This window comes from Fukomys damarensis, unplaced genomic scaffold (assembly GCF_012274545.1).
Source record: "Fukomys damarensis isolate Sample0158 unplaced genomic scaffold, DMR_v1.0_HiC HiC_scaffold_6, whole genome shotgun sequence".
Lineage (NCBI taxonomy): Eukaryota > Metazoa > Chordata > Mammalia > Rodentia > Bathyergidae > Fukomys > Fukomys damarensis.
The window spans coordinates 41,646,725-41,657,140 of NW_022900918.1; the positions used below are offsets into that span (position 1 = coordinate 41,646,725).

The 10,416-nt window shown below is 61.7% G+C and overlaps 1 protein-coding gene and 1 long non-coding RNA gene across 3 annotated transcripts in view; one reads left to right on the forward strand and one right to left on the reverse strand.

Annotated features, from left to right (window-relative positions):
* The window catches only part of LOC117285135, an 11,786-nt gene extending 4,353 nt beyond the window's left edge, over positions 1 to 7,433 (reverse strand). Inside the window, exons 1-3 of one of the 2 annotated variants that reach the window (XR_004516113.1) lie at positions 7,252 to 7,433; positions 7,003 to 7,147; positions 4,161 to 4,341 (exon numbers count right to left, since the gene is read on the reverse strand). This is a non-coding gene — a long non-coding RNA (uncharacterized LOC117285135). The remainder of the gene's footprint in view (positions 1 to 4,160; positions 4,342 to 7,002; positions 7,148 to 7,251) is intronic. The other variant, XR_004516114.1, reaches the window with a different exon arrangement.
* Col4a2 (collagen type IV alpha 2 chain) overlaps positions 1 to 10,204 on the forward strand; it is a 113,162-nt gene extending 102,958 nt beyond the window's left edge. Inside the window, exons 32-48 of the mRNA XM_010619977.3 lie at positions 37 to 180; positions 906 to 1,028; positions 1,129 to 1,310; positions 1,609 to 1,672; positions 2,025 to 2,099; positions 2,407 to 2,514; positions 3,110 to 3,217; positions 4,046 to 4,117; positions 4,858 to 4,983; positions 5,351 to 5,467; positions 6,342 to 6,503; positions 6,585 to 6,683; positions 6,769 to 6,915; positions 7,017 to 7,133; positions 7,714 to 7,905; positions 8,461 to 8,747; positions 9,712 to 10,204. Of these exons, the coding sequence (XP_010618279.1) occupies positions 37 to 180; positions 906 to 1,028; positions 1,129 to 1,310; positions 1,609 to 1,672; positions 2,025 to 2,099; positions 2,407 to 2,514; positions 3,110 to 3,217; positions 4,046 to 4,117; positions 4,858 to 4,983; positions 5,351 to 5,467; positions 6,342 to 6,503; positions 6,585 to 6,683; positions 6,769 to 6,915; positions 7,017 to 7,133; positions 7,714 to 7,905; positions 8,461 to 8,747; positions 9,712 to 9,969 (2,381 nt within the window). The 3' untranslated portion in view covers positions 9,970 to 10,204. The remainder of the gene's footprint in view (positions 1 to 36; positions 181 to 905; positions 1,029 to 1,128; positions 1,311 to 1,608; positions 1,673 to 2,024; positions 2,100 to 2,406; positions 2,515 to 3,109; positions 3,218 to 4,045; positions 4,118 to 4,857; positions 4,984 to 5,350; positions 5,468 to 6,341; positions 6,504 to 6,584; positions 6,684 to 6,768; positions 6,916 to 7,016; positions 7,134 to 7,713; positions 7,906 to 8,460; positions 8,748 to 9,711) is intronic.
* The last annotated feature ends 212 nt before the right edge of the window (positions 10,205 to 10,416 follow it).

Below are 10,416 nucleotides of genomic sequence, written 5' to 3' on the forward strand. Positions count from 1 at the left end.
CGCCCGCCTGCTCACCACCTCTGCTCTCCTCCCCAGGGGACAGAGGCTCGCCAGGCATGCAGGGCTTCCAGGGCATGACTGGGCTGCGGGGCCGGCCAGGGACCCCAGGCACTAAGGGTCAGGCCGGATTTTTTGGGCTGCCCGGCCCAAAGGGCCCTGCCGGCCAGCGCGGTGGGAAAGGTACGTGCCGTGGCCCTCTCAGCCACATGGGGACCCACAAACCAGTCGGGAGGAAGCCCGGCCACAGAACTCGAAGCCCTGGAGCATGGGGCTGGGCCTGGCGAGGCTGCATCTTGTACTTTTTGTTAGCTCGCGTTGCAGCTGGCAGCGTCACCAACCTGGGGCCCTGCCGTAGCACAGCGTCACTCTCTGTGGGCCTTCCCTGCCCTCTCCCGTCTCCTGGCCCCGTCCCACAGGAAGAGGACCTGTCTGTGTCCTGTTCTCTGCCTTTGGCTCCTCTCTAATGCACTTCTGATTTGGCTTCTCACGTAGAGAAACTGCAGCACACTTACTCTCTGTGCCCTTCCTTAGCCCTGTGGCCTCAAGGTGCCTCCATTCCCTTACGCGAGCCTCAAGGTTACCCTTCTGTGTGGCAGAGGAGCGCTCCGTTGCGTGTAAACATGTTTGCTCACACACTCATCGGTCATAGAGGCCGCTTCCGGACTGTGCTGCTGTAAACCTGGGTGTGCATGGGTCACTAGTGTGGTGGGCAGGGGGCCAACAAGGCCGTGGAACGTGCCGCGTGACCGACACAGCCAGCTGAGGGGAGGCAGCAGGTGCCAAAGGCCGCAGAGAGGCCCAGGGTCCCGGCAGGGGCGGACGCCACACCCCAGAGACTGCGCAGGCGTCTAGACCCAGCACCCGGTCCGGGCTGAGGTCCCAGGATGGCCTCTGCTTCCTTCCAGGCAACCGTGGGGAGCCCGGCCCCCCAGGTCCCCCTCCGGTCATCATGCCAGGGATGAAGTTCATCAAGGGCGAGAAGGGCGACGAGGGGCCCATGGGGCTGAAGGGGTACCTGGGCTTGAAAGGTGAGGCCCCAGTCTCTGGCCCAGCGTCCACCCGGGACCCTGTCCTAGGGGCAGCGAGGCCTGGGGCAGGCTGGTCCCCTGACACGCCCTCTCCCTACAGGCCTCCAAGGCATGCCCGGCATCCCGGGGCAGGCTGGAGTCCCGGGGCTGCCCGGAAGGCCCGGCCACGTCAAAGGCACCAAAGGGGACATCGGCGTACCTGGCTCACCTGGCCTGCCTGGCTTCCCTGGGGTGACCGGTCCCCCCGGGATCATCGGGTTTCCCGGATTCACAGGCGCGCGGGTGAGTGCAGGGCTCCTCCACGCAGCTCAGCATCCGTGGGGGTGGCAGTGGCCACACACAGGGGCAGAGCCACCACCCAGGCCATGCTGGACCACGCTGGCTCAGCCCAGCCACCCTTCCGGGTCTCTGGTGCAGGCGGCGAGCGGCTGTGTCCTCTCACGGCCCATGAAGGAGCAGAGCTAGAGTCCCTGGGCAGCTCCACCCTGGGCGGGACCGGCTGCAGACCCCACTGCTGCTGGGAGCACAGGGAGCGAGGCACAGGCACCCTTCTAAGTGGTTTCCTATGGCTTCTCCACAGGGTGACAAGGGTGCTACGGGAAGCACAGGCCTGTATGGAAAGCTGGGCCTGACCGGGGACTTTGGTGAGTGTTGGTGTCTCAAACAGGACAGCTGGGCGTCCCCATCCCAGGCTCCTGGGCCCAGAGGTGGTGTTAGACCTGCGAGTCCTCTGAAGCCATGTTCATGTTGATATTAGGGGAGCCAGGCATATGATGGCGCATGCCTGTCATCTCAACCCTCAGGAGGCTGAGGCAGGAGGATCGCCTTGAGTTCAAGGGCTACATAGTGATTTCAAGCCCAGCCTGAACTACATGGCGAGATTCTGACTCAAAAAAAAAAAAGAAACAAAACAAAATGAGGGCACAACAGAAGAAGCAAAAGCTACCACCTTCCCACTAGAGGCCTCTTTTCAGCCAACTTTTCTTCGTGTGACAGGTGACGCTGGAGACACGATTAATTTACCAGGAAGCCCGGGCCTGAAGGGAGAGCGTGGCGTCAGCGGGACCCCAGGTACACAGCACTCTCCGTTCCACTGGCCCCTGCTACCAGTGCATCCCCCCGGCTCCCATGTGCTTCCTGCTGAGGGCCCCTCGGGCCTGGTGCCCAGAGGCCAGGGTGACATGGGGACTGAGGTTATGGGCCTGCGCTCACATTGCTGTGGTACCTGAGGGTCACTGGGTGCAGGCCTGGGGCCCCCGTGAGCAGAGTCCAGCAAGAGCAGGTGTGGACATATGGTGGCCAGCGTCCCCAGAAGTTGTGCGAGCTGGGGCCTGTGGGGCCTGGGTGTGCACGTCCTGAGCCGCCTGCTGTGTTCCAGGGCTGAAGGGATTCTTCGGAGAGAGAGGGACCCACGGCGAGGTCGGCTTCCCGGGCATCACAGGCCTGGCGGGACCCCAAGGCCCGCCTGGACTCAAAGGACAGACAGGTGAGCCCAGCTCTGCCCACTCTGCACCTACTTATCCAGCTCCGCCAGAGGGGACCCGGGAGGAACAGTGCAGCAACACCACGTTGTGGGTTTGTCCACCCACTACCCCCATGGGTAGCGAGCCACTGGAGCCATCCTTGCTGTGCTGAGGCTACCACTGCTCTTCTGGGCACCCTGCACCCGGCTCAGGAGGGCAACTCTCTAGCACCGCTCCACAGTCCTACAGACTGGGGTCTGCGTGACAGGGCAAGAATAAAAACCACACAGCACTCTGGAGGCTGAGACAGGAGGGTCTCAAGTGCAAGCCCAGCCAGGACAATTCAGCAATTTAGCAAGACCCTGTCTGAAAAGAAAAAATATAAAGGGCTAGGGATGCAGCTCAGTGTAGTCTTGAGTTCAGTCCCCAGTGCCACAACACGTGCACATGCTCATACACACACACACACACACACACACTTCCTTCTCCTTAGTCAGGCTGCGCTAACCCCACTGAACTTGCCACAAGCTTTCCAGGTGGGGACAAGGACCATTGCCCATTTCTCTTGCAGCTTGGAGCTGTAGCCCAGGTCTGAACTAGTGCCCTGTTTCCCTCCAGGCTTCCCAGGACTAACAGGGCTGCAGGGGCCACAGGGAGACCCGGGACAGACTGGATTCCCTGGAGAGAAAGGAGCTGACGGCTGGCCCGGCGTGCCAGGCTTGCCAGGTGAGGAGACCACCCCTGCCCCCATGGACTTGCATGGTGCCGATCAGGACAGTGCAGCTGGGGGTTCCGGGCCCCGGCTCCATGCCCGCTCAGAACTAAAGACGGGCCTGTGAGCCTGAGACCTGCCGTGGGCCAGCCACACAGTGCCACCTTGTGCAGTGTACAAGTTTATAATCTCAGCTCTCAGGAGTCTGAGGCAGGAGGACTGCAAGTCCGAAGCCAGCCTGGAATATACAGTGAGACCCTGTCTCAAAAATATAAAAATAAAAACCAGAAATACTTATTCGGAGGGAGTGGGAATAATGCTGGGCTATGTGCAAAACAGGCCTTTAGAAATCACATATGGCACTAAATAGAGGAGAGGAGGGGTGAAGGGAGGGCAGGGACAAGGGGAAAAAATGAGAACCAAGACCTGTCATGTAGAGGTACAAGATCCCAGTGATGAATGAAACTGTACTGTAGACCTAAAATGTACCAGTTAACTCAATGAGAAAAAAAAGAAAAGAAAGAAATCACATATGGTACGCCTGTAATCCCAGTGCTGGGGAGGCTGAGTTCGAGGCTAGCCTGGGCTACATAGGAGGACCCTGTCTCAAACAAAGAGTGGGGAGGAAGTACATAGTTCCGGGGCAAGGCCACGGAGGGAAGCAGCGCTCACCCGGCCTGCCAGCTGCAGGGAGCCCTAACAGCACCCGTGTAGGCAACAGGTAGTGTGGGCCCCAGTCCTGCTGGCCTTGGTAGCAGCTCCTTGAGGGGGCAGAGTCACAGCCAGAGGACCGTTCTGGGCCACCCTGGGCACCCACGGCAGCACCCTCCCATCTCCCGCAGGTTTCCCGGGGCTGCGCGGCATCGGTGGACTGCACGGCCTGCCGGGTCCCAAGGGCTTCACCGGCTCCCCAGGTAAGGGGCCCAGTGCGCCCGGGATACGGGGGCTGCTGCTTACCTTTCGGTTCATGAGAGCTGGCCATGATCAGTGAGAGGAACGGTGTAAATACTCAGGCTTTCCTGTGCAAGGGCTCTGCGCAGTACAGTGGGGACCCAGGACGCGATGGGGACTCGGCCTGCTCCGCTCCATCCCCTCCCTCCTGTTCTTGCTCACTGTGCTCCCCGGTCACACTCGGCGTCTGCGAGAGAAGCCGTAGCTGTGTGAGCTGTGCGTCTGGCCACGGTCTCGGTTCCCCGTTCCCCCAGATGCCTCGGGCTTGTGCCTCTTCATGGCAGAGTAGTTAAAATACATTTAACCGGGAGAAAAACACCATGCAGACCCCTGCAGCTTTTCTCCACGTGCACTCTTTCCGATGTGTCTTTAACCGCACACTGGCTTCCCTGCACGTGGGTGGGTGTGCGCAAATTCTCGGGAACGGGCGTTTCTGGTTCCGGGGTGCACCGAGGAAGTCCTGGCAGGACGACAGTGGGCAGGGACGGGTCCCAGTGCCGAGTGCCCGAAACCCAGCAAAGCATAGTGTCGGCACGGCCCGGAGCAGGGAGCTGGGGACCGTCCGGCTCTTGGCCACCCACTTACGTACACGGGCCCCTCTGGGGACCCCGCTGTCCTGAGGATGCAGGCTGAGGTCAGAGCAAGGACTCCCAGCTGACTCCTCACACAACACTGGAAGTCACCGCGGCTTCTGTCCCTGCAGGTGCTGACATGCCCGGAGACCCAGGCTTCCCCGGCCCCGCGGGGGACAGAGGTGACCCCGGAGAGCCCAACACCTTCCCAGGCATCACAGGTGCCCCCGGACCAAAGGGGGAGCAGGGAGCCCCAGGTAAGACCGAGTTCCAGCCACGTGGGTCACTCGCTGTCCCCTCTGAACCACCTGTCCCCGCCCTGGGCCCAAGAGCATCAGTCAGAGAGGACAGCAGTGACTGCGGCCAGGGCAGGGGCAGAGTCCAGGGACAAGGGGCCCTGGGCGAGGACGGCACTGTGGGATGACCCCAGAGGCACCTAGGCCCACAGGTGGTGTCCCGAGCAGGAGGCACTGGGAGAGGGGGCCCTCCTGGCCCGGTCGCAGCAGCTCCATCCTCCACCCTGGCCACTATCCTGGGTGACCCTGGGCCCCGGAGGCGGAATGAGTGGAAGAGGTGAGTTTGGAGAGCGGGCACTGGCTCTAAGCACGGCCCTCCAACCTGCAGGGGCGCGAGGACCGGCCGGGAGACCCGGGATGCAGGGGTTCCCCGGCATCAGCCCACCCTCCAATTTCTCCGGGCTGCCAGGCGACACGGGGTCGCCGGGGATCTTTGGCCTGGAAGGTGAGTGGTGGGCGGGGCCCTCTGACCGGTGGGACGCACTCCTGCCCACGGTGTCACCACGCGGCCCCTGTGGGCTCCTTCCCTGCACGACACAGTCCCCACAAAGCCTAGTGTAGGACGTGTCCACAGCTCTCGTAAGGCAGCTTCTCCTCCTCACTCAGCTGCTGGATTCCCAAACACAGAGCAGCTGAGTGCTCAAAAGAGCTATCCTAGAGCAGAAGCGGCCCCAGTGTCCATCCACAGATGAAGGAATGAGCTCAAATGTGTCACACGTCGTGGAATATTACGCAGCCTTAAAAAGGGGGAAACACTGATGCTCTCACTACAACACAGTGAACCCTGAGGACAAGACGCTTAGGGAGACAAGGTGGTCATAGAATGACACATACTATGTGCTTCCACCCTCACGGGGTCCCAAATCCATACACCAGGAAGTAGAGGGCCCAGGGTGAGGGGGGCTGGGCATGTGGTAGTTAGTACTTAATATGGACAGAGTGTTGGCCTAGATCCTGGTCTCTAGGGTGACTAAAAGTTCTGCAGATGTAGCCAGGTGTGATGGCGCACACCTGCTATCTCGGAACTCAGGAGGCTGAGGCAGGAAGATCACCACGAGTTTGAGGCCAGCCTGGACTATACAGCAAGACCTTGTTTCAATAAAAAACAAAGTGAAGTCTGGAGATGGATAGTGTGATGCGTGCCAACAGCGGAATGTGCTAAGCACCACTGAAATGTGGACTTAAAGATGGTCAGTGTGGAAAACTTTAGGTCACCACAATGTCTTTACAAAGAGATAAAGTCTCCGAGAGACCCAGGGCTCCTAAGCGGGTGGCGGCAGCCCCATCTGAACTCTGCTTTCTGTGCCTGTCACCCGCAGGTTACCAAGGCCCCCAGGGACCCCCGGGGCCAGCCGCCCTGCCGGGAAGCAAAGGCGATGCTGGGAGCGGGGGAGCCCCAGGGGTCACAGGCACCAAAGGCTGGGTCGGAGACCCGGGGCCCCAGGGCCGGCCGGGCGTGTTCGGAGTCCCAGGAGAGAAAGGTAACGCTGGTGCCAGCACCGGGGCGGAGCTGCGAGCCCCTCTGGACACACCGCCCTGACCTCTGCCCCTCTGCCCCTCAGGGCCCAAGGGTGAGCCCGGACTCATGGGCAGCACCGGACCCACCGGGGCTGCGGGCGACAGAGGCCCCAAGGGGCCCAAAGGAGACCAGGGATTCCCCGGTGAGTGGCCAGCCTGTGGCAGGGCCGGCGTCCTCCGTGGTGAGCTGTGACACTCCCGGCACTCACGGCCCCTTCTTCCCCACAGGAGCCCCCGGCTCTGTGGGGTCCCCAGGGATTGCCGGCATCCCCCAGAGGATCGTCGCCCCTCCTGGGGCCATGGGTCCCGAGGGCAGGAGGGGTCCTCCCGGCGCTCAGGGGGAGATGGGGCCACAGGGCCCCCCCGGAGACCCAGGTAGGAGGCCGTGGGTGTCCGCCTCCGTCCCATGGGCTGGCCCCGACACCCTGAGCACAGTGACCTCTCCCCGTCCCCCTCTCTCACCTGGTGTCTCGCAGGTTTCCGTGGGGTACCAGGGAAGACTGGGCCCCAGGGACGCGGTGGTGTGTCTGCTCTGCCTGGGTTCCGGGGAGACCCAGGGCCCGTGGGGCACCAGGGCCCGACTGGCCAAGAAGGTGGGTGATGGGCACTGGAGGGGGGGTTGAAGAGGAGCAGGAGGGTCACACAGAAGGTGGGAACCGGGACCCTGCTGGACCAGCCAGGGCTGTGTGCAGGGACACAGCCTCCCCTTACCTGAGTGACCATCGGCTCCGAAGTCACATTCACAAGGACCCCAAGGGACAGACAGGAGAGAGAGACCCCTGAGTTAGCAGTGATGACACAGTGGGGTGTTTGCTCAGACAGCTCCGGACCGAGCACAGCAATCCCCAAGGCCCGTCCTGACCAGCCCAGGCCAGGCTCAGGGCAGGAGCGGCTGCCTGGAACATCAACCACTGGCACCTTAGCATCCAGACCCCAGGGACAGAGCCAGCGCTGGGCTGGGCCTCGGCCAGCGGGTGTGACACTGTCCCGAGGATGTCAGGGTGTCCCCGGCCAGCTGCTCTCCAGCTGTGGGGGTTGTGCAAGGCACGCTGGGCAGAGTGGCAGGCATGGGGTGGGGGGGCCGGTCTATCCAAGTGGCCGAGCCCACCCTGGGGAGAGTGAAGGGTCAGCACCCCTGGGCTGGCAGTTGAGCGGTGCTTTCTCCGGCCCTAGGGGAGCCCGGCCGCCCAGGGAGCCCAGGGCTGCCTGGCATGCCCGGCCGCAGCGTGAGCATCGGCTACCTGCTGGTGAAGCACAGCCAGACGGACCAGGAGCCCATGTGCCCGGTGGGCATGAGTAAGCTGTGGAGCGGCTACAGCCTGCTGTACTTCGAAGGCCAGGAGAAGGCCCACAACCAGGACCTGGGTAGGCGCTCCGGGCCCCAGGCACCAGGCACCACTCTGGGACACACCGCTGAGGGACCTCTAGTTCTCTCTGCCCTTTGCCCAGACAGAACAGAGAAGCCCTGGCTCGGGCTAGCTCCAGGGTATCGCAAGCAAGCAAAGCCCTCGACTGGGGTACCATGTGGGCTTCTCCGGGCTGGCACTACTAAGAACCCCCAAGAAAAGCCAGGGGGTGGCACACGCCTGTAATCCCAGCCCTTGGGAGGCTGAGGCAGGAGGATCACCTGTAGTTCAAGGCTAATCCGGACTGCATAGCGAGAGCCTCTCTCAAAAAACAAACAAGAAGCCCCAAGAGAGTTGCGCCCCCCAGCACCCCCGCCCATTGCCACAGCTGCCTGGTGACCCCACCCGGCCAGAGGGCTGCAGGAAGCCAGCGATTGCAGAGCCAGCTTGGCCTGCACAGTAAAGATGTAGCCCGGCAGGGGAGCAGCCCAGGGTACAGCTGGGTCCCAACCCTGGCACAAGAGGGGCCGGGAGCCCACACACGGCCCCAGCCGGCTCCTGCTCCCTCCCGCAGGCCTGGCCGGCTCCTGCCTCGCACGGTTCAGCACCATGCCCTTCCTCTACTGCAACCCCGGGGATGTCTGCTACTACGCCAGCCGCAACGACAAGTCCTACTGGCTGTCCACCACCGCCCCACTGCCCATGATGCCCGTGGCCGAGGACGACATCAGGCCCTACATCAGCCGCTGCTCTGTGTGCGAGGCCCCAGCCGTCGCCATTGCGGTGCACAGCCAGGACGTGTCCATCCCTCACTGCCCGGCGGGCTGGCGGAGCCTGTGGATCGGGTATTCCTTCCTCATGGTACGTGGCACACTCGCTCGCGCTCTCCCTCTGTCCCCTCCCAGTCCTGGCCCAGCGTCGCCTCATGTGTCCTCGGCCCGGGAAGCAGCCTTGGTTAGGGCCCAGGTCACCTGGCCCGAGCGGCCTCCACCCAGCCGGCACCCTGGTCTGGGTCAGGGGCACCCTCTTCTGAAGCCGGTGACCCGAGGTGAGGTCGGGCCTCCCACTCCCCAGGAGAAGCCAAAATGTTTGTGCCAGAAGAAGAACTTTTAAGTGAACCCCAAATTGGTTCCTTGCAAATCCAGAAGCCTCAGGGTCTAATTGCTCAGTTAACCTCTGCTAGCAAAACACTTTAATCACACAAGGAATGCCTATCTCACAGAAAGATCATCATGTACTGTTTCTTGTTGTTTTTCTTAAGAAAATTACCATTAGGGCCGCTCCTCCCTCTGTGCAGCACTTCCAGAGGAAGGGCTGGGAGCAAGCACTTTGGTGCTTTCTTCCAATCTGCTAACTGCAGGTCCACATTTAATTTCGGTTTTCTTTTATGGTACTGGAGACTGCATCCTCAGCCCGGGCACAGGGCTACCTCCCCAGCCTTTTTAAAATTTTTTTTATTTTCAAGACAGGGTCTCACTAAGTTACTAACTTGCCAGGCTGGGCTGGAACTTGCAATCCTCCTGTCTCCGCCTCCCTGGGTGCCACCAGGGGTGTGCCACCAGAGCTGGCTATTTTTTATTTTATTTTATATTTTCATCTCCTCAGCCAGGCATTTGTCTCCGAGTGAGGTTGGGTAGTTTTGCTTAGGTTCTGGTTTTATGGAAGCACAGTCATCCATGTCCTGGTGAGGCCTGCATCCTCGGCTCCCGAGGTTTTTGCCCTGGTTTGGGTTTGTGGCCTGGCCTGCTCCGCAGCGCCCTCTGGCGGCCGGACCGCGCTCCGCACCGGCAGCAGCCAGCTCCTGACCTGCCCGCTCACCCCACAGCACACAGCAGCCGGGGATGAAGGCGGAGGCCAGTCGCTAATGTCGCCAGGCAGCTGTCTGGAGGACTTCCGCGCCACGCCATTCATCGAGTGCAACGGGGGCCGCGGGACCTGCCACTACTTCGCCAACAAGTACAGCTTCTGGCTGACCACCATCCCCGAGACCAGCTTCCAGGGCTCGCCGTCGGCCGACACACTCAAGGCGGGTCTCATCCGCACGCACATCAGCCGCTGTCAGGTGTGCATGAAGAACCTGTGAGCGTGGGCTGCTGGCGTGGTGCTGTCCCCAGACGCCGGCCGGCCCTACCCTGCCGTCCCGAGAGAACCTTGGCCTGCGTGGACGGCCACATGGTGCACTGTGACCCCACCTCCGGCTGGCTGACCGTGGACCTGTCCCCCACCCCCTTCCCCACAGCCAGCCACCCCCTCTGCCCGTCCCAAGTAACAGCCTTAAATAAAAGTTGGTTTTTAACATTTCTAACCCCAAGTGTTGCCTGCCGTCACTTCTCAAGTATTTGTTTAGAACTGTTGAGCGCAAGAGGTCTCCAGCCTGACCCCATGAGGGCTGCAGCTCATTTCCGGGGACTATGTCGCTCCCTCCCAGGCAAGAAACACCCCACACACGGGTGTGTCACAGACGCCGGCCCTGGCCGCACAGGGTTATTCAACCCTTTGAAAATCAACCTCATCTTAAAGTGATTCCAAG